Here is a 25,747-nt window from a genome sequence, read left to right as displayed (position 1 = left end):
TTGTTTAGTAGAGGCCTATTATTAGGGCAGGTTCAATCTCTTTTAGGTTGGATTTGTACCTTCATCCCCGAACTACCAGTCATGGTTCCAGACCTATTGGAGTTGACGATCTCCTGGATCGTTAAGGGGTGTAACCTTCACCTCGTGAACGGTTTACAAGTTCCTAAAACTTGTTGGCGACTCTTTTGCTCTATCTTCTTTCCCTTTGGACGCAACCGTACTTTAGTATATGATCACAGTGGGGTTTGAGCTAGGGGTAATGCTTGAAATATTCCCTACAGATATTATAACCTTTTCTCTAAACATGATACTAGGAATCATTGTTGTTATTCAAAACATCAAACATCCTAACATGATACTAGGAATCAAAATAGGAACCTAGACATGATTTCTATATCATAATATCAACGCAAACAATTAAAGCACTTACTTGGATGCCTCGTATGTTTCTAATAACAAAATACACACGTTAGTAACTTCAAGGAAAGTAATTAAATTAAATAATTAAATTAATTAATTGAAAGAGAGATTTGGGACCAAACCCTCAGAAATTAAACCTTTCACGTCTTGGGCGAAGACAATTTCGAACTCGGCTAGGTGTGTCTAGATCTTGTGAATGCGGAATTTTGTATTTGAGAAAAGCTAGTTTAGAAAATAGAGAGTATCAAGAGTTTCTTGATAAGAGTTTGATGAGAATTAGATGAGAATAATTGAGAATTGATCGATAATTGAAAACAGAGGTTTTAGAAGGCTATTTATAAAGAAAATCAGCCGGATATGATAAAAAACGAATCAGAGTTTCGAAAAGAATAAAACACGACGTTGTCGCCAAACACGCACTTGTCGCCAGACGACAGGGCTGTCGCCAGAGGCCAGGCCTGTCGCCAGGCGACAGACGTGTCGTACGGCGCTGCAATCAATTTTCCACGTGTTTTCTTATTTTGATAAAATTTAGCGTACACGAGGGTAAAAATGTAATTTCCTTAAAAACATTTCTTTTATTCTAATTAAAACTCTCAAAAGTCAATTTATCAATGCTAATCAAATTATGATTCAAAAGAACCTTCTAGAAGATTCTAGAAGACTATAGTTAATCCTAATCACATTAGGAATGATAAATCAATAATAGGCCCTCCCCTAGATCATTAAGTCGCATATAAGAATCAAACCGGGCCCAGTTTAGTAATTTGGCCATAACTTCCTCATTATTTATCGGAATTGGGCTTATAATATATCGTAGGAAAGCTCTTTTCGAACCTGACCCAACTACAATATTATTGGACCCTTGCCATGGACCAAACCAAACTAGATTGGTTGTTTTCTTAAAATAGGTTTTCAAAAACAAAGAGAAAGAGAAGAAATAAAAAAATAACCGCAACACTAGACTTTCCACACTTTCACTTCATTCGATTATGATTTGACGTAAAAGGTACTCATCACCGGGTTTGGTTTTGGGGAAACACAAATGGGTGTCTACATAAACCAATCAAAATTAGCACTTCAGTCAATCTTTCTCATATTTTTTATGCCGGTGATGTCTTTTTGTTTGGTAGAGCTTCCCTCACTGATGTTACTGTTATGATGGATGTAGTCAAGGATTTTGGCAGATTGTCTGGTCTTAATGTGAATGAAACCAAGTCCTCGATGATATTCCCTACTAAAATGTGTCATGTTGTTAAAAGAAGTGTGGCTGCCCCCTTTAATTTATCTTGCACTTCAAGTTTTGGTAAATATCTAGGAATTGACATTTTCCCTAACAAGCTTAAAAGTTCTAATTATTTAACCTTCCTTGACAAAACTATTAACCGCATTACAAGGATGGCAAGCCAAACTTCTTAATCTTGCGAGTCGATCTACCTTAATCAAATATGTCCTTAACTCTTACCCGGTCTATCATATGCAAACTAATCTCCTTCCCATCTAAGTCCTTAATAACTCAGAGAGAAGTTGCCGGAAATTTTTGTGGAACAAGGTTGATCATCTCCTTCCCATCTAAGTCCTTAATAACTTAGAGAGAAGTTGCCGGAAATTTTTGTGGAACAAGGTTGATCATGTTCATCATTCTCCTCTATAATACTTTGTATTTTTATAAAGTATTTAAATATTTATAAAATGTATTTTAAGGGCTAAAGTATTTTAATTATAAAGTTTTATAAAAGTAAATTATATTTTGGGCCAAACGTTTATTAATTATATGGGCTCAATTAAATAATCGTATGTATTCTTTTCCTACATACTCTTGTTAGACCTACCCATTTCATTTTTCTAAGCCCAATAACTTATTTGAACCCTTGTGGGACAAATATTCTATAACTTAAGCCCACATTTTTAATAAGCTCAAACTTAACCCTATACTCTACTCTATAAATACATCTCAAAACCCCAAAACTTTCCCACACAAAAAGGCTCATGAATCATATTGGGGTAAGTATTATTTTCTTTTCTTTTCCTTTTATTTTTCTTTTCTTTCTTTTCTTATTTTTTTTCTTTTTCCTTATTTTTCCCCTTTTCCTTGTTCATGGGGTTATACGTGAAATTGGTTTCACACATTCAAATCTTGCGCCACTTGTTTTCCACCTCATCACCGGCTGCTGCCACGTCCACCTCACCTCGCCGCCGACCACCTCCGACGACCACCGCACGCCTAGCCGGCGCCCAACCGCGACTAGAGGTGTGCAAAAAAACCGTAACCGTTAACCGATGTAACCGGCTCATTTAAACGGTTAATTTACCAAACCTTGAAATTAAACGGTTATGGTTAACCGTACCGCTAAATATAGCGGTTAACGGTTACGGTTACGGTTACAAGTTTTTGTAAACGGTTAACCGTTAAAATAAATAAATATATATTTTTTAATTTTTATAGGGAAAATATATAATGTAACCCTAAAAAAACTCTTATTTCCCAATTCACTTCTTTAGCCTCCACCCTTCACTCCTTTCAGTCCCTCACTTCACCTCACTTACTGAGTTCAGACTTCACCGGAGCCTTCACGCACCGACTCACTAGAACATCAGATCTATTAGGTATTCTTTCTCTCTTTTCGATTTATGCATATTTTTATTTTTGAATTAGTGTACAAATCAATTTGGGGAAATTGGGTACTTGACTACTAGGTAGGATTAGATGGTTAATTATGCTTATTTTTTTGAATTAGTGTGTTGAATATGTTGATTACTTAATTGTAGTATTATTTGTTAATTTTGTTTATGAATTTAGGTAGATTTTGTTTGATTCTACTAGTTGTGCTTGATTTGTAGCGTTTATACAACTATTCTAAGTTTTTAATTGCTATAATAATAAAATTATAAATGCTTTTCTTGCATGTGACAACTGACAAGTATTCTAGTTAAGCAAGCTTTATATTGAACATTTATAATTTTATACGACCATTCTAATTAAATTTGTTTCCAATTAATGATTAATTTTTCAGATTATGGAAAGTGTTGTTAATGATAACTCAATGCACGAGAGTGAAGATTAAGAAGATGAAACATTTGAACTAGAAAGTCAAGGAGAGACTGTTGTGGAAGGTTCCAGAAAGAAAAGGAAAAAGTCAGCAGGAACTTCTGTAAGTATTGATAGAAAAAAAAAAACATTTGCAGTATGGAATCATTTTGATAAAGCTGGTGACACTAAGGTGACTTGCAAATATTGTAAGAAGTTAATTGCTTATAAGTCATCAAATGGGACTAGTGGCATGTTAAATCATATTAATAGATGCAAACTATATCCTGCCAACTTGAATAAAAAACAAAAGCTCATTGATTTTGAAACAAAAACATTTGTAGGTGAAGATGGAACCCCACAAACTGTTAAGAGTCCCTAAGCTTTGGCAATTTGATCCAGATAGTTGTAGGAAGGCACTTGCTAGAATGCTTATTTTAGATGAGTTACCCTTTATTTTTGTGGAGCGTGAAGGATTTCGACATTTCTGTAAACAATTGTGTCCTGAATTTATTCCTCCTTCACGTACAACAATAACAAGAGATTGTTATAGTCTTTACATAGAGGAAGGAGTAAGTTAAAGGACTTTTTAAGTAAGCTATCTTCTAGGGTGTGTTTCACTACTGACACTTGGACCTCTGGCCAAAACCTAAGTTATATGTGCTTGACAGCACACTTTATTGATGATGAGTGGACTTTGCACAAAAAAATAATCAATTTTTGTCCTGTCTCGGGTCATTCAGGTGAAGTAATTGGAAAATCCATTGAAAAATGCTTGTTAGAGTGGAATATTAAAAGAGTTTTAACAGTTACCGTAGACAATTCTAGCTCAAATGATTTAAAGAGTTTTAACACTTAATATTTGAGTTATTACTTATTATGCTTTTTAAAAAAAACTTAGTAGAATTAAAACTTTGTAATGTATTTGGTTTGTGGATTTGTAATCTTAATTAGAACATGAATTTTATTGTTTATTACTTTATTTTTAAGTTTGTATTAGAGTTGGATGTTTGGAACTATTGGAAGTAATGCAAGGTTTAAAATTTATTAAACGGTTAATGGTTAACCTGTAACCGTACCGTTAAGGCTAAGCTAAACGGTTATGGTTCGAAATTTTAAGTAACCGACATAACGGTTAACCGTACCATTAAGGCTAAGCTAAACGGTACGATTAACCTATTGTGCACAGCCCTAGCCGCGGCCACCACCCCTTGGTGGTTCTCTCTCTCTCTCCTCCTTTATCTTGTTTTAATTATTATCCTATAATTTTATAATTTGGGTTTTTTATTTTAATTGTCTAAACATGATTAATATATTTTATAATTATGTTTTAATGATTAAAGATTGTAAATTTTAGATTATAAAGTGTTTAATTTTTAGATTTTATAAAGTATTAAAAGTTAGGGTTTTAATTATTAAAGTGTTGATTTTTAGGGTTCTAACTTACAATTGATTTGGGAGTTTTATATACCCATTGATTGTAAGTAATAATAAAGCTTAAAGACTGTATTTTTATGGAGTTTTGATGAAATTTTAATGGGTTTTTGATTAAATTATAATGCTGAAATTTTATTTAAAGTAGAATAATTGTGGTTTTATGAAAGGGTTATATTACCCATTAAAGAAGAGTTTAATTATGGGTTTTAAAATAATTTTCAGATTTATTTTAAGTGTCTAAAGTGAATTTAAGTTGCTGAAAATTGTGTATACAAGGGTAATTAATATAGTATTATTGTCCCTTTATGTAGGAGACTTGATTCGGGAATTGTTGTAGTGTACACGGCTATTTTAATAGCTTATTTGAGGTACGTTTGTGTACTTAGCATAATTATGTTGATAAAATAGCATGCTAAATGTGTTTGGTTGAGTACACGTAGTATCATGCTAGGTTTTGATTGGAAATTATGATTTGGGTGTTATTGGTGATTGGATTGTGAAGCATGAGTTATTTTATGATGGATTATTGAATGGAAAATAATGGTTTGGAATATTATTTATGAACCACATATTTATTTGTGGCATATTAGAGAGCATGTTTAATTAAACTAAATATTTAATTTGGTTTGGTATATTGAAAAGAAATTTTATTATGGTTCATATAACTTTAATTGATGCTTTAAGCATGAGGAAAGAGCTATTTAAGTGTCTTTGAACACGAGAAATAAATTATATTTTTGGTGTCTTCGTGCACTTAAGGTGTTTTTAACACAGAGGGATAGGATTTGTGGCGCTTTATGTGTTTAAGGTGTCATTAGCACCGAGGTAGAATTTAAAAGGATTCAACATTAAATATTATGTGGTCACTAATTATTCCAGAATTAAATTGGTATAGTTGGTTGATTGAATAATTATTGTTGGTTGAACATTTATGGTTTATGAGTCATCACCAAGTTTAATAATCTGTAAATAACGTAAAGTGAAAGAGATTACGCACCAAAACTCTTGGAACGTATATACCTTGAGTATGAACATATGGGGAGAGTTATGGGTTTTTATATTTAACCATAAATTCTACTGGAGTACAGGACGTTGTACATTCTTTTATTATTATTATGCGCAGGAATTCCGCCACCTATGAGTGGTTATTGATGCTGGCACGGTTAGCTCCCGTGTCAGTAACCTCAATTTATTTGGGGGAGGTTAGGGAGGAAACCCGTTCGATGCGTAATCAATGCTAAATAAATTATGTAGTTGTCTAGTTGAGAAGTTTTGTTGGATGTTGTATGATGGAAAAGCAGATGCGACAAGGTAAGTTGTGTGTTGATAGGTAAATGCATGTTAGTGTATTAATTATGCTTATGTACTCAGCCTTGTTGATTGTGTGTTTTTTGTGTTTGTTGGCCTTGTCTTTATCTTGGCCCTATGATGACCCATTTTTAATGGAGAGTAGTGGAAACAAGTAGAGAGAAGCTTTTCAGGTGATGAAGCATATTCATGAATGGGCATGAGTGAAGAGCGAATCATGCTAATTTTCATAAGTATATGATGTGTTTAATGCTTTAATTATTTATGACATTGTATTACGCGTGACTAACGAAGAGGTTTTGAATTTGGTTTGGTTTTTGATAAGGGCCTATGGTGGTTCCAAGTTGTAGGTTGATTTTATTTTACTTCGTTTGACTTGGGTTTGACTTTACTTTCAGTTTGGTTGACTTTATAGTTGACTTGTTTGAATGTTTTTAAAGATAGTTTTTCAATGTGTGTCTTTGAAAATTGCCTTAGCCGTTTCACAGCGGCAGTAATGTCTTAGATATTCCTATTTAAAGTTTTAAACAGGGCGAAACTGGTGTTTTAAAAGAAAGGAATTTCTAGGGTGTTACATCCTCAAAGTAGTTGGGCTCATGTCACTAAACCAATGGAGATAGGAGGGCTAGGAATTAGGAGACTTAGAGATTGGAACATTGCTTTTATGTCTAAACTCGGTTGGACTATCTTGAACAATCCCAATAAGCTTTGGGTTCGCATCTTTAATGAGAAATATCTTAAGTCCTCTGCCTTTCTTGATCATATCCCTAACAATTCTCTATCTCAAATTTGGAGAGATATTTTGAAAGGAAAAGAACTTTTGGCTAATGGCATGAAGATAGGAATAGGTAATGGTTGATCCACTTCCCTTTGGTATCATCATTGAATTGGCATCAAACCTCTTTATCTTCTCATGACTTGTAATACCCGAATATTTTATGATTTTATATAACATAGTTATTTTAAAAAATAAGTAGTTATTTTTATTTATTAAATAACTTTCCTAATCTCATATTTTTATTTTAGAGTTTAGAAAGGTTTAAAACCCTATTTTAATTTAAATATGACTCTTTAGTTTTAAGCGTATATAAACTATCTTAACCCTATTAATATTTGTGCAGCCGTAAGTTTTGATATTAAAATCCTTCTCTTCACCTTCTGTCCGTGGGTTTATAGCAGCCCCATATGTTCAATTAATACTTATAATCTCCATGATAACATTTGAGCAATCAATAATTACTTTCTCCCAACTTGCAATTCATGTGTGTGAATTGCTTAATGTGAAGGTGGAGTGTCTTGCCTAATTTTGCCTAATTTTTGCCTAAGGTAATCACACAAAACTTTTTTAGAGATGTTTGTGATATACTTTTTTTATAATTATGTGCAAATACTCTGTATTATGATTTGTTGTAATTCGTATGATGATCAAGTTTTGTATATATATTGGTTAATATGTCTTGATATATAAGTTAATTGTTGTATTATTCTGTTGTATGATTGATTATGTTGATTATGTTATTATTTTTAATGTTGTTGATCTAGGGAGTATTGTTTTGAGGTCTAGGGTTATTAATGCAGAGTGTTATTTTTGGGTTGAGATTTGATAAATTTTGGGAACTAATTTTATTTCCCTAAGAGTTAAGATGTTTTTGAATTGAATTGTTGTATTATTTGGGAACTTGTGTCATTGTTGAGTTATTATTATTAGATTGTGAATTATTATTTGATCGATGTGTGAGATCAAAAGGTTGAGAATTATTATTTTGTTCTTGGTTTGAGGCTCGGCGTTATATACCTTAGTCCTTGGCATGTTGGTGAGAGGATGATAATCATGAATTCAGAATAAGGTACAATTTTTATTACTTTTTTTATAATCCCCTACAGTGGGAATTGGCCCGTATGTGGTCTGGTTTAAGGTGTTTTTTGGTTATTGAGAGTATTTAAGTTTTATACTTGTTGGTTTATTTATTCGTATTACTCATCATGTCCAAGGCTAGGTATAGAACAAAGAGCATGGCACACTTATTGGTTACGAGTTAATTGAGTGAAGTGTATTTTATTTGAGGTTGAGTTGATAAAGGTTATTTTCAGAGTACAATGTGTAATGTAGTTTCGAACTACATTGTTTAATTGATCTAGTAATGTTAACTATTATATTATTCTTTGTATTCTGATATGTGGTGATTACTCAGCTTTTTGCTGACGTGTGTATTGTTTTGTTGTGTTACTTGTGTTTGCGGCTGTGTCTTTTTCTTATGGTGGCCTTGCGACGATCTATATATTTTGGAATTAGTCCTTAATGGTGATCAGTCAAGATTTCCCAAGCAAGTTTGATCAAGTGGTCATAGCTAAAGGAGCTCAAATGTTTCGATTAGTATGCTTTCATGAGTTTGTAAAGTTGTATAAATAGGCTACCTAGTTTATTGGGTTGTATTATTCGGATTTTGTAAGTCTTAACACTTGACAGGTTGTTGAGTGTGGCGGTGATACCTCCGATTTAGGTGTATGCTTCCGCAACTTTTATTTAAAGATTGTTTATTTTATTTTTAATTCTCGTTTATTATAAGTTAGTAAATCGGGGGTGTTACAAGTGATGTCCCTCTTTCCAAAGCCCACTAGTTGGTTGCAAATATTATTCGAAATGGAGTTTGGTTTCTTAGTGATATTCATCATCTCCTTCCTTCGTCAATCATTGACTTATCCTAGCCATTCCCATTTCTAATAATCCCAACTTTGAAGACTTCATTCAATGGCAACATTCTAAGGATGGTACATTCAATATCAGATCAGCTTACCATATTTCCATATCTAACAAATGTACCCCCTCCAATCATTGCTCCTCTCGGAAATCTATTTGCAAAATTAAATGTCCCTTCAATACAAAATGTTAGTTTGGAATTGTATGCATGGTATCCTTCCTGTGGCTGAAAAACTTAACTCTTTCATTCCTTCCATCTCTCCTAATTGTGCTAGATGTTCTTCTCATACTGAATCTCATATTCATCTTTTCAAAGATTGCACGATGTCAGCTATTTTATGGAATACATTCTTCTCCAAAATTAGTCTTCCTGACCACTTTGATTTCCTATTTTTTTTATAATGCTTCGTGGACAGATTGGGTGAATTATAATTTGAAGCAAAATAAACATTGGAAAATGACATTTTTGGTGGCTATATGGCATCTATGGATAGCTAGAAATAAAGCGGTCTTTGATCTCTCTATTGCTAGTTCTCATTCTGTTTTTAATAGCTTTATTATAGATCATCAATGCACTAACCATATATTGCAGGATAATGAGAGGGAGATGGAAGCTATAACTCTAACCCCTCGTAAGAATCGACTTGCTTGGAATCCTCCCCCCAAGGGTATGCCAAAGTCATTACTGACGAGGCTTAGGTGGCTATTAGTGATGCAGTTGGAGGTGGCTATGTTCGGAAGCAGGATGGCTCGTGGGTGATGGGTTTCACAAGAAAATACAATGCCCTTACCCCTTTGGCTGTTGAGTTACTTGCTGTTAAGGAAGACATTACAATTGCTAAAGTTCATCACTTCCAGACGATCATTGTTGAAACATATGATATTTCAATCAAAGTGATGTTTGATATTATGGGTGACACTACTCACCATGAACTTGCTGCTCTTATTAATGAAACAGCTTAATTGATGACTGAATTTGAGGTGGTTGATATGCGCCACATTCGAAGGATGGACAACATTATGGCTCATGAACTTGCTAATGTTGGAATACATATGGCAGTGGGGCATAGGGATCACACCTCTGTTCCTGATTGCATCAGAACTATTTTTAATGCTCAAATGCGAGAGTTCCGTGGTATTTAGTTCCTTAGGCCGCTGACTTTTATTGCTTAACTGAACCCATAAGACTTTCTATTAGTTGTAATCTAAGTAGTTTTATTTTGTTGCTTTTGTATGGTAGAAGAATTTATATTCGGCATAAGAAAACTCATACAGCTCCTTATTTTGCTTATTTAGTTAGCATCTTATTTTGCCATAAACTTATTGATGCAGCTAACTTTGTAATTTGGACCCTTAGCTTAGTTAAAGGGCTTTCATATAATTTCTATTATGTGTTAAAAAAAAAGGTTAGATGACGGTGATTTGTAAGTAAAGGGTGGTGGTGGTGGTGGTGGTGGTGGTGGTGAAAGTTTAAGGAGTGGAGTGAAATGGATGTTGGTGAAAGTGATTGAATATGGTAGTAACTAAAAACAATTGGGATAATACACAAGGGTAAGTTTGTAAATTTACTTTTATTTTGTGGGCGTTACTCGAAGATTTGAGGGCGGTGTTTAACAACCCCCTTAATTAATCCCCATTTTCAATTACAATCCCAAAAATTAAATTTCTTTAATCATATTTGACTTATTGATATTTCCTAATTCATTTTTCAATGCAATTTATTTATGAATAAAAGGCTAGTTTTTATTTAAGGATTTTTTTTTTTTTACAATGTTCCTTCTTTTTGATAAGTTGTCATAATTTAATTATTCTTTTTGTACTTTTGATATCATTTTTTTTATCTCTAAGCCTATATGTATATTTGTACTTTTTAATAATAAATTTTAAGGAATCTTTTAAGTTCCTTAATTCCGGCCAAAAAGGAAAATAAGTACGTAGTAACGTGGCCAATTACCAGATTGGTAAATAAAAAAGACCCTTAGTGACAAATTGGTAAAAAAACTTACTCTGGCGACAATTTGGTAAAAAAAGCTAACTATATGCGACAGTTTGGTAAAAAAAAAATAAACTGCTGCGACATTTAGCCCCAAAAATCTTATTTTTGTCGACAAACTCTTTAAAAATCTTAATTTAATTTGTGTTTTGTGTTTTTAAATTTATTTTTCCCATTTAAGAATTTGAATTACTATGCCATCCCCTTTTTATTTTGCTAAATCCCAATACCATTTTTTTTAACCCCTTTTTGAAAGAATTTCGTTAATAAGGGGTATGAAACTTAAGTGAAATTGATACTTCAACATTTTTTTCTTGAAATTGTTATTTCCATTAAAAGGGTTGATAAAAAAAACATGAAAAAGGAACTAAATTAAGCATTTGTGAGTACTTTGTCGAAAATTTTGTATTTTTTAGGTTAATTGTCGCCTGAGATTATTTTATTTACCAACTTATCGCTTAGGGTTATTTTTTTTACCAAATTGTCGTTAGAATGATTTTTTTACCAAAATATCGGTAAGGGTCTTTTTTATTTACTAATCTGGTCAATTGACCGTGGTAACGTAGATAAGCTTTAAAAAAAAAGTGCGTAAATAAAAGACGGAGGGAGTACTCATTACGATTACCTGGTGTCATTAATTAGATTTGGTCCTGGTAGATCTATATTTTGATTATTTTCCTTTTCCCCCTTCCAGACCCTTTTTCACGTTTCTTCTGTCTCGCTTCTCCCCTCTCTCTCTTTCCTCCATTGAAGCGTACTCTGATATCTCCATTAAAGCTGCTTCTAAGCTTTCTCTCCTCCATTCAACCAGCTTTTGAGTTGAGGTAAAATGTGTTTGCTTTTTAATCATCGAATATCAATTTCACAATCTAGTGTTAATTTTTAATTTGATTGTAATTATAGTCAATTTAGGGTTCTTATTTTAATTATTGAATTCTTGGTTAGAAATACTCAATTTATGAATGATTATAATTGACGATCTTTTTGCCGGAATTTTGCTGTTAAAATGTTTAATCAAGTAGAATTTAACTTGATTTTTGGAGCCTAATTTGATAATTGAATCTAGTGTGATTGCTAATGTGTTGCTGGCTTAGGTTTATATGACCCTTACCATGAAAATGGACTTCATCTCCTCCGGTTTAGGGCGCCTGCCTCTCCTACCCTTGCTCAGGGTCGGGCTTAGGTTTTGTCTAACATATGGCTCGAAATTTGCTTTTGCTCTATCTGTTATTCGAGCGTCTATTTATGCTTTAAGTGATTGTTTGGCACCTGGAACTATTGTTGTCGTGTGCGCATTTAGGTTGTCTTGGATATCCATGATCATTATATAGCTTGTGCAAGTTGATTAATTGTTGTGGTGCCATTTGCGTTGTAGACTACAATGGCGGAGCAGCCATCTACAGAGGGTGCCAGCACAAGTGGCGCTCCTGATTCAACTTTGGATCTCAACATCAAGACTTTGGACTCTCAGACGTATAATTTTCAGGTCGACAAGAATGTAGGTGTCTTACTGTTTTCATCTTGACCTCCTTGGCTCCTTTTACTCTTCTTGCTTATTTTCCTGTTAACTTTATTTTTTCTCTGGGGAAAGGAACGTTTATCTACATGTCATCATTGCGCTTTATGACTCTACATTCCATATTAAAAAATTAAATATTGAGATCTCATTGTGTTATTTCAATGTTGTCTTAGCTATAGGTTTTGAAATACTGTCATTATTAAACTAACTTAACGAATCAATTTGGACATAGAATTATTCTTGTAAAATAAAACCTGACTGTAGGCTTGAAAAGATTCTTTTGGAAAAACATCTACTTGATGATTTTGCATCGATAGTCTTTATCATGCAGTTTATTAAGGCTTGGCTGTAAATTTTTGTTTGGGGTTAGGCTTGACTAATGATAATTCAGGTAAGTTTTACCCTATATTCTATTTCTGGCAAAGCTTATTGTGTACTTATTTGTCTCACATTTGAAAAACTTATTTTGAGAACGGCTGGAGTGGAGGGTTTCAAGATTGTTGTGTGGAGTATAATTATGTGAAACGGAAGGTTTTCTTAAATTCTACGCGCCTTTTCTTGCTCATGAAGTGAAAGTATTTAATGCCAGTCTTGCAAGAGCTTGTTCATTTATAACATCAGTAAATACACTATCTTATGTAATTATGTATGTAATTATCTAGTAAAGGTATTAGGTTGGTTGCTAATTCTATATGTATATATTGATTTGGAAGCAATGTTATATGGTATGTGGTACAACCGTACGATACATTTCATGATATATGAATAAGAGCGTAATGCTACCTGTAGTGACTTGGCTATTTGGGTCTTAAAGTTTGTTAAACACATAGGGTTCACTGTGTGTTTTGATTGCACAAATTTGGTTCACGAAGCTGGTATCACGTTCCCAGTAAAACTATTCTCAGCTATTTGAGTTGGCTGCAAGACCAGAATAAGTGTGTCGTATTCAGTAACAAATTGATTGTTGATTTGTTATCATATAAGATTGACTCTATTTGAATTATTTCTGTATGTCAAAATTTTATAGAATGGTGGTTGTTCAAATTTTTTTTTTCTTTTTCCAAAATGGCTTATCGAATGAGAAGTCTAGATTTCTGGAATGTTAATGTTGCTTATATATATATATATAAAGTGTTATCTTAATGTATCAAAATATTTGGTCTTTAAAATTAAGCATACATACGCAGTGATCTGATATATTTGTAATCTTGATGTTTCAGATGCTCGTGTCCTCATTTAAGGGAATTATTGCTGATAAAGTTGGTGTTCCTGTGGGGCAGCAACGGCTTATATTCAGGGGAAAGGTTTTAAAGGATGAACACGTACTCTCTGAGTACCGTATCCTGCAACTAGTTGTAATATCTAGTTTCTATAAAATTCCATCTTATGCTAGCAGCAGAATCCCCATGACGTGTTTTTTCTTTGTTGTCTGGATAGATCCAAACATATTTTTCTTGTTGTCTAGATGAGATTTGATTGTGTGAATTTGATAAATCTATCTTTATGCTTTCTATGTATGACATGCTGTTTGATGTTTAGTATCATCGCTTGCAAGGCAAGTGTTGAAGAGTTCGTTGTGGCCCTATCGTCGGAAATCTAATTTGTGTTGCTGAGTTCACATATCTTCTGCTACGGTGTTTCCTTGACTATTTTCAGATGTGGAAAGTGGGGATACCTTGCATTTAGTTGAAAGGCAACCAACCCAACCACAAACTTCATCTGGTACTGGTTCTACTGATGCTGCTGGTAACATTAGCACTCAAGGTATGTAATGTTATTCTATTCTGCATCCTACATATTCTTTCTGTATTTCGTGGGAAGAGTGTATCTCTATGAAGCATGACCAACATTGTCGGTTCATTTTTTTTTTTTTTTTGAATCAAAAGGAATCGATGGTAGCGCTGGGCTTCCTCGGAATCGTGTTGGTCAAATTTCCCATAGTGTTGTTCTTGGTACCCTCAATGTTGGTGATCAAGGTGAAGGAGGTGCTTCTGATCTCAGTCGGGTGCGTATGATTTAAATAATAGTGGAATGTGTACTGTGATTACATTGCCTTTTTCCCCTCTCTTTTGGTTAGTAATCAAGAAGTTTAAAAAAAAATCTGCTCTTTATTTTGTAGGTTATTGGAGCTGTTTTGAATTCATTAGGTGTTGGCAATCAAACTACAAATGCTACATTTGGTGCTCCAAACATTGCTTCTGTGAGAATTTTAATCTGTTTGTATATGATTCTCATGAGTTTATGTATATATTGTATTAAATCCTTACTTTTAATACATCTTTGACTCTTTGAAATGCATTGCTGATGATGACTTATGTCAGGAACCGTTCTGGCAAAGGGATAATAACTTAAAGGGTTATTAGCTAAACACAGTAGTATCTTTTACATTAAGAAATTAATTTAACTTTTTGTGAACATAACAATTTCTATCAATAAAGAATCATGTGACAATTGGATGATATTTACATAGATGTAGATAGGTTTAAAGATCCTAATTTAGCAATTTAGTTTACAATTTCCAATTAAATTGGTTGAGTGCAATTTTGTGGTCTATTCTTGAATATTGATGATAATCAATGATATTACTTTTGTTTTTAAATTCTGATGAGTTACAAGTTGTAGAGTCTAATTCATCAAAAGCAAAAAAAAAAAAAAATGACAATCACAAATAAATATAGCAACTACTATTAATGTCCAAAATCGGCCCTGATTTTCCTTTTTTTTTTTTTTTAACCAATCAATAGAGGCTAGGGTTTATTGGGTAAGAATACCATAAGGTGTGACCTCTTAAATCATTGTCCATTCCCAATAAGTATTGACATTTATCATTCCATGTACAAGATGATAAGTTGTTTGTATTATTGTTATTTATTAGAAAGGTAGATGTGAAAGGAAATAGTGTGGTATTAATTTGATAAATGGTAGTGGAGTATCTTTTATTCAATGTGAGAGTGTTAGAACCCTAATTTTTGATATTGGACAAATGGTTGTAGTAAAATAATAATGGGGTCTTGAACTAAAATGTAACTGTAAAAACTAATATAAGACAAATGGAAAAAAAGAAAGTGTATAAACTAATATGGGACAAAGTGATTACTTTTCTATTTGTAGTCAACATTAAATTGGAAAATTGTCTTAAAATAATACCAACTATTAACGGTGGGTGCAAAATAATACGAACTCAACTATTTGCGGTACCACCTTTTGTATTATATGTACAAAATAGTACGCCAGTTACCCAAAAAGTATTTCGAGGAATATTCTATTTATATTTATTATTATTATATTTTTTTTATTAATCTTATGTTTTATTTTCAAAATACATATTAATATATTATGCTAACAATTTCCTTTATAATCCAAATTAATATTGCCTCACCTCTTTTTTTTTTTTTTTTTTTTTTTTTTTTTTTTTTTTTTAATTGTTTATATGTGTTTATATATATATATTTTTTCAAAATACTTGTATTAATTTCTTCTATCACACAATAGTATATAAGGTATATAAATGGATTATTATGTTGATATAAATAGTTTAAAAAATTGTTTCAAAAATAAAATACTTGTATTAATTTCTTTTATCACATAATAGTATATAAGGCATATAAATGGATTATTATGTTGATATAAATAGTTTAAAAAATTATTTCAAAAACCCAAAATTTCCCACATTCACCGACCAAAATAATGTGGGGAATTTTTTTTTGGATTTTTTAAACAATTTTTAAAACTAATTATGTCAAAATAATAATGCATTTAAATACCCTATTTACTATTGTGTGGTAGTAAAAATTGATACATGTATTTTGAAAAAAATAAAATTAATACATATTGACAATTACAAAAAAAAAAAAAGCCTAACAAAGGTGTGGGGTATTATTAATTTAGATGGCACTGTAAAAGAAATTGTTAACATAATATATAATTTGAAAAGAAAACAGAAAATTAATAACAAAAAATAATAATAAATATAGACGGCTCGTAATACTTTTCCGGTGACCGGCGTATTATTTTGCACATATAGTACAAAAGGTGCTACCACTAATAGCAAACAGTAAAGTTAGTATTATTTTGCACACGCCATTGATGGTTGGTATTATTCTAAGCTAACCTATTAAATTTCAAAAAGCATAATATTACTTTTGTTCCTTCTTATTTTTACTCTTTCTCATTTGTTAACTTATTTTTAGCTCTTTACACTTTTTCTTTTTTCATTTTTGGTTATGATATTCAAATTTTATTCTCCTATCCTACACCGAATGACAATTTACATGTAATCTTTCGTCTTCATCTAATTCTTATGCAAAAAGTATTTTTCAAGGACATTGTGAAATGGGGGGTAGTACGTAACTACATATGTAGTGTTATAGTAATATATTAAGATCTGTGACATACTATGATGTCGATGACAAGTAAGATCGTAAGAAATATGAGGACATAGTCATTTCTAAAAATATTAAATTTTCATTATTTTCCCCTTCTTTGAGCTTGTATAATCTCCTCTTGATAGTTCTAAAATTTATGAAATATTGCAATCCACTTATCTTTGGCAGCATATATTAATTAGAAGTTTTAGAACCTATCATTGGCTACAAGGGATTACTTTGGTGATACTCGAGACACACTTAATTTATATAGATGACATGTTTAGGTCAGGAAGATATCATCTTTTGAATTGCTTAGTAAGTTGGGGGTTAATTCTACTACAGTTACTTCATGCCAAATATATATATATATATATATATTAAAAAGAATGGTGGTTAGATAAAGTAGGATAAAGTAAAAGAGAGAATGCAAAAGGATTGGTGGGTGTAAGATAAAGGTGGATAAAATAAGAGAGAGTGTGAAAATGTTTTGTAATTGTTGGGTAAAAGGGGTAAGATTGTATATGTGGTAGATCTAAAATAAAATAAAGCTAGTGAGTAGACTTTAAAGAATGGAGGGAGAATTATGATTAAACGTTTACATTGGCAAGCATAAAAACAAAAAAGGTTTAGTATAAAAATTAAAAATGAAAGGAACGGTAGAGTATTTATAACAAAAAATTTGCATTGGCAAGCATTAAAAGGTATAGTGTAAACTGGAAAGTACAAAATGGATCGGAGCTATTCCGTTGTACTAAATTAAGTGATTGAATTTAGTATTAGGAGTATTAATTGACACTGAATTAGCTATTTTGAAACAATAATTTCCTTTTTAGTTATTATAGTAACAATTATATTATCAGGATAGTATTATACCTAAATATAGTGATATTATGATAATTTCCTTTTTAGTTATTGTATATACTATATTAGTATGATACCTAAATATTATTAGGTAATAAGATTAAAATTTTTTTCTTTCTGTAAAAATAAATGAAACAAAATGTTAATTTTATTAATTTGATAATTTTGGGTACAATCTCTAATTTTAATCCTCTGATTCGATCTCCACTTTGACTTTGACGTAATTCACGGATTGACTTGATTCTCGAACAAGGGCCGTTGAAACTTGATTTCAATCAAAGATTTGATGCAGAACTTTGCTTACGTTGATTTAGACCTTTGACTTGTTGTTGATGTAGACCTTTGATTTGAATTCTTGATTGAGGGACATCGAGGGCCGATGAGGCTTGATCTCGATCAATTACTATTTGATGTAGAGGTTGAACTAGGGGTGAAAGTTCGGTTTGCGGTTTGGATTATAGCCAAAATCGAATCCAATCCGAATTAATTCGGTTTTAGAAATCTCAATCCGAATCCAAACCGAATTATGATTCGATCCAATCCAATCCAAACCGAATTAATTCGGTTTTTCAAATTAGAATCCAATCCAAACCGAAATTTGTTCCCTTCTTTTGCAACATTTAAACTCGAAACTCGAACTTCACCTAGAAAATTCCAATCATTTCATGTTAACTACATTCTTTGTGACAGAGTAAGATATTGATAAAGGAGAATTGAGAATTAGGTTTTTTTTTTTTTTTTTTTTTTAAGTTTATTTATGAAAGGGGAAAGTGGTTGGATAGTTTGAAAAAGAAAATGAGCTTAAACTATTTGGTTGAAATTCGGTTTTCGGTTTTTTAAACCCTAAACCGAATCCAATCCGTAATCCATATTTTTTAATTTTTTCAATCCGATCCAATCCGAATTCAAAAAAAATCGAAACCGAATTAGTAATTCGGTTTGGTTTTCGGTTCGGTTCGGTTTTAATCCGAATTACTTTCACCCCTAGGTTGAACGGATGTTCTTGATGATTTGAATTCCTTCATTCCTTCGTGTTGAGGCTTGATATTTTCCACGGGTATCTTGTAGAGTAGAACGGCACGTCGAATGTTTATTGTTCTTCTTTTTTTAGGTTTTGAAATATTTTCTCTAGAAAGGTTTAGAGTATTTGATGAGAGGTTGTCTCTAGAGAGGTTTAGACTATTTGAGAGGCTTTCTCTGTATTTTGATTCTACTTATATTCCTCTTCCCTCTAAATGAAATAGAGAGAGCTTTATTTTTAGAGTGAAGATACCCTAGGGTTAGGGTTTGATGTACATTAGAGTTGGGCTTTTGACCTGGTAATCATAACTTATTTATAAAAGCTTAACCCATTAGTTGGTTTCACTATTAAATAAACAATTTAATTAAAATAATTAAAATGGGCTAATTTAATATATTTCACCCAAAATAATTGAATTTAATTAGTAGTTAAAAAACTTTATACAATATTTTGACCTGTATAAGATCCAATATGGCACTTACATAAAATTTTCGTGCCTACACTTTCATTCTTATATCTATTTTATACTTGCAACAATTTTGTTTTTCCCATTTGCTATCATTGAGACAAATCTAATAAGATCCAATATGACTATGTTGTTCTATAAGTATAAATTACGAGATGGCGGGGGTGGGCAGGGGTGGCGTTCAGGTGGGGGAATGAGAAGGGAGGGTGGTGTGTCGGTTTTTTGTTTTGTTGTTTTTATTTATTTATTTATTTTTTTTTTAATTCAATCATCAATCAAAGCCTTAATCCCATAAATAGGGTCAGCTACATGAACCAAAAGTGATTATTCTGTATAGTCCTCCACAAAAGTTTTCTTCCTCCATCCCTTACGATAAAATACCTCATTCTCATGCAAAACCATTTGCTAATTAAAAAGAGGATCAATTAGAAGGTGACACATAGCAAGTCACCTTCTTAAACTTGTTACCAACTTTTAAGCCTGTGAAGGGACGGTTTTGAAAAAATAGGGGCAAAGATGAGATTGTTCCCTCATTACGTAAAGGTTGGCTCATTTTGAGCACGCCGAACAAGGTGGATTATTCGTCAAAAATATCTTCATTTTTTTTATTCATTTTTTCCTTTTAAGATAATCACATTCATTTGGAATGAAATGGAAGATTGTTTTGACATTTGTCTCTCCTTTTCTTTCTTCCTCACCTGATTTTTTTTTTTTTTGTTTTTTTTTTGTTTTTTTTGGTTTGTTTTTTGTGATCTCATCTTAAATTGCTATCATCATTAATGGCTGACTTGTTGAGTACTTGTAACTTCACAATCTCAGACTGTAAGATTAAAGACATTTTCCTGCCATCTTATTCAAATGAAAACCCTAAGAAAAATAATTAAAAGAGTGGTTTTGGCTAACCAAATTGGGAAATTGGTGATTGAAAATGAGAAAAAAAAAATGGTGATCTAGAAGTTGATTTTGGGGTGCAGCTTGCGAAAGACATGGGCATTCAGAAGTTGATCCAAGCTCTTCGCAATCGGGTGGCTAGTTCCAGCTCCTTACATATAATTAATGAGAGTATCCTTGCTTTGTGTAATAGTTTTGATAATGTGTCTTGGTCTTTTGTTTAGAGAGGAGGGAATAGGTTTTTACATGAATTGCTCACCCTTGGGAGGTTGGCCGACGATTGTGATCCCAACTCGATTTCTGGAGCTTGCTATGCATGATCTAAGTAATTAAGCTTGTCCTTTGGGGTTTAAAATAAAAATAAAAATAAAAAATAAAAAAAAAACCAAAGAAAACAAATGAGAAAACAATGGTGAATAACTTTTATTTATTATTATAATTATTATTATTATTTTAAATTCCTTCTATAGCCATTGCCATGGACTCACAGTGGCTAACAAATATTCATCATCCTTCATGGACATCTAGAAAGCACACATGCCACCTCGGAGGCTCGGTCACCAGATTTACTACCTTGAGAATTAATACCAAACTCTTTTTGCTATATTCTATTACATAGAATTATCACAATCATCTCCTTGTTTTACACTAGCACTACACAAAACCAGCTCCATCCAAAGTCGAATTAGAGGGACAGGCGGAAAGGAATGAAGGTAGAGGGATAAGTACATATCGGAAAGATGGGGGGTGGACTCCATGGAGGCTTGAAATGAATAAAAACATTAGAAGTTTGATAAGGGAGACAAGATAGTCGGGATGGGGTGCAGGGAATAGGTTGATTTAGTTTCTTTGTCCAACTACAGCAATATAGTATTATCACAATAATGTTGTTAGCTGATTGTATAAATAGACTTGGGTGTTATTTTGAAGACAGCAATTTAAGCAAAGAGGTTCAAGATTATTCCTTTTTTTTTTTTTTATCATTGTATTTACCCAGTATGTTGTAGGTTTTTCGTTGGATGTTTATTGCCTTAGTCCCAAAATGTTTTAGGATAGCTAACATTAATCGTCATAGGAATCATCCGCAAAACTTATAACAAAGAAAGAATGTATTGAAATGAAAGTAGATTAAAAGCAAGACAAACATAATGAGCAAAAATTGTGTTACTATAACTTACTAACTAAAATTGATTAGTTGAACGATAGTGATTTGTGAAAGATGAGGAGTAGCGACTTACAAAGTCTTCACACCAGGCTTTTTGCTCTTTCCTTGTCTCAGTGCCAGTTAGGTGGTAGCTCTTGTGTCCTGTTCTTGTACTAGGTCTTGCAATACCTTTAATTAATAGCCACGCAGCGATGTGACTGACATGCAAATGGAATATAATTTTATATTTAATGTTATAGAGCATGATTCATTTGAAAAGTTAGTTGATTATTCTGTTTAACTGTAGGGAAATCCTTCTGGCCCACTTCCTCAGGGAAATGATACAGAACAAAGCCAAGGTGGCAATGGGAGTCAAAGCCAAGCCGGCAATCAAACACAGTTTGGGCAGCCATTCTTGAGTCAACCATTCCATGTTCCCTTAGCCGGAATCTCAATCCCACCGCCTTCACTAAACATGGTACTCGTTTCTCTGTTTGTGCTATCTTTTTGTGCCTGTTTAGTTTTATCGCTCGTTACCTTGCTTTTTATTATTATTACTACGTATTTTATTTTTATAGACTATATAATCTTGCTTGTTTTAATTGGTGTCTCAGCCAATTCCAGATTCACTCAACACACTTTCTGAGTTTATAAGTCGCATGGAGGGGTTTCTCTCTCAAAATGGTGACTTTTCATAAGACCTTTTGCTGAATTGTTTCTCTTTATTTTTCCATTTTGGTTTTCCTTGTTAACCTTGTCTCATCATAACTGTAGGATATCAACCCTCTGCATCTCCAAGTGGCCTGGCAGATCAACCAGCTATGGAATTACCCTTGAATATCAGAGGATTGCCTACACCCGAAGCATTAAGCATAGTTTTGAGACGTGCAGAACGGCTTCTGAGTGGTCTAGCTGCTGCATCACTTTCTGTACGCTGCATACCTTAGTACTCTTGTTTGCTTAAAGTTGTGCATATACTAGTATATTTTTTCTTATTGAGAATAGATTAGTGTCGTGGGCTAAGTTGATTGAAAGATGTAGGATTTTTCAATGAAGAAGGTGGCTAATTGTAGTGATATATTGTCTTATTTTTGATTTCCAAACTTTAATGGACTACAATGTTGCCTTTTAAATAGCTCATCAGTTCACCATACACATTTGTTTTTCCCTTTACTTTTTCTATTAAACACATGCTATTACTTGCTAGGATGATGCTTCATGCCTTCATGTAGATAGTAAAACAATTAATAATGTGATAGTGAGCAGCTTAACACACATTTAACATTTTAAATTCTAAATTACCCATACATTGGATGAAAGATTCCACATAATGGATCCACTATTTCCTAAAGCACACGTATCACTTGTGTTCTTATTATTGGTGGATGAAATGGTATCCATTGAGCTTCCCTGGAAACAAAAATGTGAGAAGATTGATAGCTTAAGTCATTATGGGTTGCATTATCATCTTTTTTCCCTTCAGCAGGGTGAATATATTTTTAGCCCCCTCCCCTCCTCCTCTTTCTCTTTCTCTCTCTCTCTCTCTCTCTCTCTCATCGACCCATCCCACGCAGAACATTAGGTTGCAGTGATTTCTGGATGTCTGTTTCCTTGATTTGTATTCTAGATGTGCCAAATACACAGCTTCAGCTGATTTAAGTTTGAGGGTTGAATCACGTTCCCTTGCTGCTCTCAGTTCTCTCTACCTTTTTCCTATGGCAGCTTGTTGTTTCCCTGCTTTATTTTCCTCTCTCTTTCATACAACTTTCTTTGGAAGCCATGTGAAGAATGTCATCTTGTGTGATGTCGATGTATTTGTATTGTAATTACATTTTTATCTTTTTGGCTTTGTGAACTTTTGAATTACATTTTTGATGAAATTTAATTGTTGTGGCACTGGTTGTTTCTTGCCTTCTCTTGATTTGGTGTTTGCTAAGTTTCTGTATATCTATGTGGAAGATTGATAAACTGATGAAGTAATGATTATAGAAGTGACATGTTTGCCTTCTTTCTATGTGATCCAACTTGTTATGCTGATACCAGTTTGTTGCAATTGTATGCATTTAGCACATTGCAGGACGGTTGGAGCAAGAATCTGGATCCACTGATGCTTCTGTGAGGAGTCAGATCCAGAGTGAGTCAGTACAAGTAGGTCTAACAATGCAGCATTTAGGTGCTCTTTTGCTAGAACTTGGTCGGACCATATTAATGTTGCGAATGGGGCAGTCTCCTGTACGTGCTCTCAATCATATACACTTAGCTGATATTACAAATTTAATTGATAGAGTGCTTTATCCTCATTTTTCTTGGTTTGGTTTACAGGCAGAGGCTGTGGTTAATGCTGGACATGCAGTCTACATATCGCCTTCGGGACCTAATCCTATAATGGTTCAGGTTAGTTGTTTCAATTATTGTCTTAAGATGGTGACTCTTCTAGTGAAACTGGTTTGATAAGAGGACGGAACTGGTGTTATTTTTCCTGGCTTATCACGTTAGGGTTTTACTTCTTTGGAGCTGATCTCTGCTAAGATTGAGTGAAATAATTTATCAACTTTTATATTTTTAAGTTGATTTTTTAGTAGTAGTTGGTGATATAATGATGTGTTCAGAGATGATAGTTGTCGATTAGTTATTCCTAAAGTGCTGGGTTTGCTTGTTTGTCTTTTGGTGCTTTATGCTTGTAAAGGAATGCCTCAGATTAAAATTGTTATTCAAAAGCATTCCACCACTACTTGCTAGTTGCTACATTTTGTTCGTCTATAAGATTATAGTATTTCTTTATTTATCTATGTAAATTGCTTGGATCTATAGTTTTGCTGCTGCTTGGAATATTTTTTGTTTAGCTGGATGCTGGAAGGGCTGTTGTATGTTGCTAGGATCTTCCATTAAATAATTTTAATTATTATTATATATATGCAGCCTTTTCCCCATCAAACCAGCCCACTTTTCAGTGCTCCTGCTGTTGCTGCTCCAAATACGGGAACTTCTGTTCCAGTTGGGATAATTGGAAGTGCTCCCAGGCAGATTAACATTCACATACATGCTGGTAAGAAGATTCCTATTATTTTATAAAAAGGCTGCTTGAGATTTTGATCTGCTGCAGTACATAAACATACTCTAGGTTGGTTAATATGGGATTGTTCATGATACAGGGACATCACTCTCTCCAGTAGTCTCTGCGGTTGGTGCAAGAGCTGCTGGTGGAGAAGGAGCACAGGGTGAGCATGGTGGTGTTAGTGCCTCCGGTGATTCTGGTGCAACCCGAGTATTCCCCGTGAGGAATGTTATTGCTGCTACTGTACCATCTCGTACTGTTTCCCCAATTCCTACTACATCACAACCTATAGGTGTTGTTTCCACATCCTCATCTCCAGATGCTGCTTCATTTTCATCAGTTATTTCTCAAGTAAATTCCCAGATCAGAAATCTCCTTGAAAACATGCGCAGAGACAATCAGACTACTCCTGGTAACTTTCTTAATACTAGTTATTGTACTGTTAATTGTCCGTATTAAGCTTGGCTTAATAAGGTGTTTTCTTTTTTAATTATTATTTTAACTTTTAGGACAGCAAGAGAATCCTGTTGTCCCAAATTCTGCTGCTGGATCAGGTGGAGATAATGCTGATACTACTGATCCATCTCAAACCATTCATTCTGAGAGTAGTGGGGAGTCGCATGAATCACACCTGGGATCTGTATCTGGACAACAGGCTGAAAAGGTATCATGATTCTTGACTGTCTCTTTCAATAAAATGTTCTAGATATTGAGTTGAAGCATCTTAAAATTTTCATCAATTAAATATAATAGGAATGACCCTCATGTATTGTACTCGTGTCTTTCCTTAAAACCTATTTTAAATACAGCCTTCATGCAATTGTATGGTTAAAGCTCCTTACATTAGTGTCTACCTAGTCTGGAGCTCCGTTAAAGGAATTTTAGTATCCGCTGGCATTGTTTAGATTTGTAAATGTGAGGACTTTCGAGGTTTTATCAAAGTTGATTTATTATTTGTGTGTTTTAGGATCTAACTGAAAGGAGGGAAAGTGTTCAAAGTGATTCTTCAAAATCAAACGAGGAATCTGCGTATTTTGCTGAACGCTCTCCAAGCTGCAAAAGTGGAGAGCTAGCTGACAAGTCTACTGGTGCCAAAGAAGTTCCACTTGGTTTAGGTGGAGGTCTGCAGCCCAAGGTAAAGTGCTCATTTTTTATTCATTTGAAAGGAAGTGATAACTTCTCTTTCTCGAGTGATGAACCAATATATTGAATGTCAATGCCGGCATCTGAAGTATTTGCTAGCAATTTCACCTTTCTTGCTAATTGTTAGCTTCATTACAGAAAAATTTCTACAGTATGCCTTTTCCTGTAAAGAAAAGTATCTCTTGCAGAGTTTGTTCTTATCTTTTCAATTTATGCTCCAAAGAACTGATGAGTGATACATAAGCCTTTATTCCATAATTTGGATTATTAGCTGAGCCTTCTTTATGTATTAATGTATTGTTGTATAAGATAATGACCTTCAACTTTAGATTCAACCTTTGCTGAAATAAATCTGGTGATGCCTGTGTTAATCTTCCATGCTGTCTAATTCAGCTG

At 33.2% G+C, this 25,747-nt stretch overlaps 1 protein-coding gene and 1 long non-coding RNA gene across 5 annotated transcripts in view; both read left to right on the top strand.

The window, feature by feature from the left end:
- Positions 1 to 2,861: 2,861 nt before the first annotated feature.
- Positions 2,862 to 6,358, top strand: LOC110703597. Its single transcript, XR_002507704.1, has 4 exons — positions 2,862 to 3,027; positions 3,435 to 3,572; positions 5,197 to 5,253; positions 6,339 to 6,358. It is a non-coding gene; the product is annotated as an uncharacterized LOC110703597 (long non-coding RNA).
- Positions 6,359 to 11,494: 5,136 nt separating this feature from the next.
- Positions 11,495 to 25,747, top strand: part of LOC110703659 (large proline-rich protein BAG6-like) — a 34,626-nt gene continuing 20,373 nt past the window's right edge. For 2 of the 4 annotated variants that reach the window (XM_021881454.1, XM_021881453.1), the window contains exons 1-15: positions 11,495 to 11,708; positions 12,260 to 12,382; positions 13,624 to 13,741; positions 14,060 to 14,167; positions 14,290 to 14,408; positions 14,523 to 14,603; positions 21,461 to 21,631; positions 21,768 to 21,837; positions 21,928 to 22,082; positions 23,221 to 23,385; positions 23,476 to 23,547; positions 24,073 to 24,199; positions 24,306 to 24,620; positions 24,718 to 24,872; positions 25,176 to 25,343. In XM_021881454.1, the coding sequence (XP_021737146.1) occupies positions 12,266 to 12,382; positions 13,624 to 13,741; positions 14,060 to 14,167; positions 14,290 to 14,408; positions 14,523 to 14,603; positions 21,461 to 21,631; positions 21,768 to 21,837; positions 21,928 to 22,082; positions 23,221 to 23,385; positions 23,476 to 23,547; positions 24,073 to 24,199; positions 24,306 to 24,620; positions 24,718 to 24,872; positions 25,176 to 25,343 (1,941 nt within the window). In that variant the 5' untranslated portion in view covers positions 11,495 to 11,708; positions 12,260 to 12,265. The remainder of the gene's footprint in view (positions 11,709 to 12,259; positions 12,383 to 13,623; positions 13,742 to 14,059; positions 14,168 to 14,289; positions 14,409 to 14,522; positions 14,604 to 21,460; positions 21,632 to 21,767; positions 21,838 to 21,927; positions 22,083 to 23,220; positions 23,386 to 23,475; positions 23,548 to 24,072; positions 24,200 to 24,305; positions 24,621 to 24,717; positions 24,873 to 25,175; positions 25,344 to 25,747) is intronic. The other 2 variants (XM_021881456.1, XM_021881455.1) reach the window with 1 other exon arrangement.

Source organism: Chenopodium quinoa, unplaced genomic scaffold (genome assembly GCF_001683475.1).
Source record: "Chenopodium quinoa cultivar QQ74 unplaced genomic scaffold, ASM168347v1, whole genome shotgun sequence".
NCBI lineage: Eukaryota > Viridiplantae > Streptophyta > Magnoliopsida > Caryophyllales > Amaranthaceae > Chenopodium > Chenopodium quinoa.
Note: the sequence above shows the minus strand (reverse complement) of the source record. Positions and strands in the feature narration are given on the sequence as shown.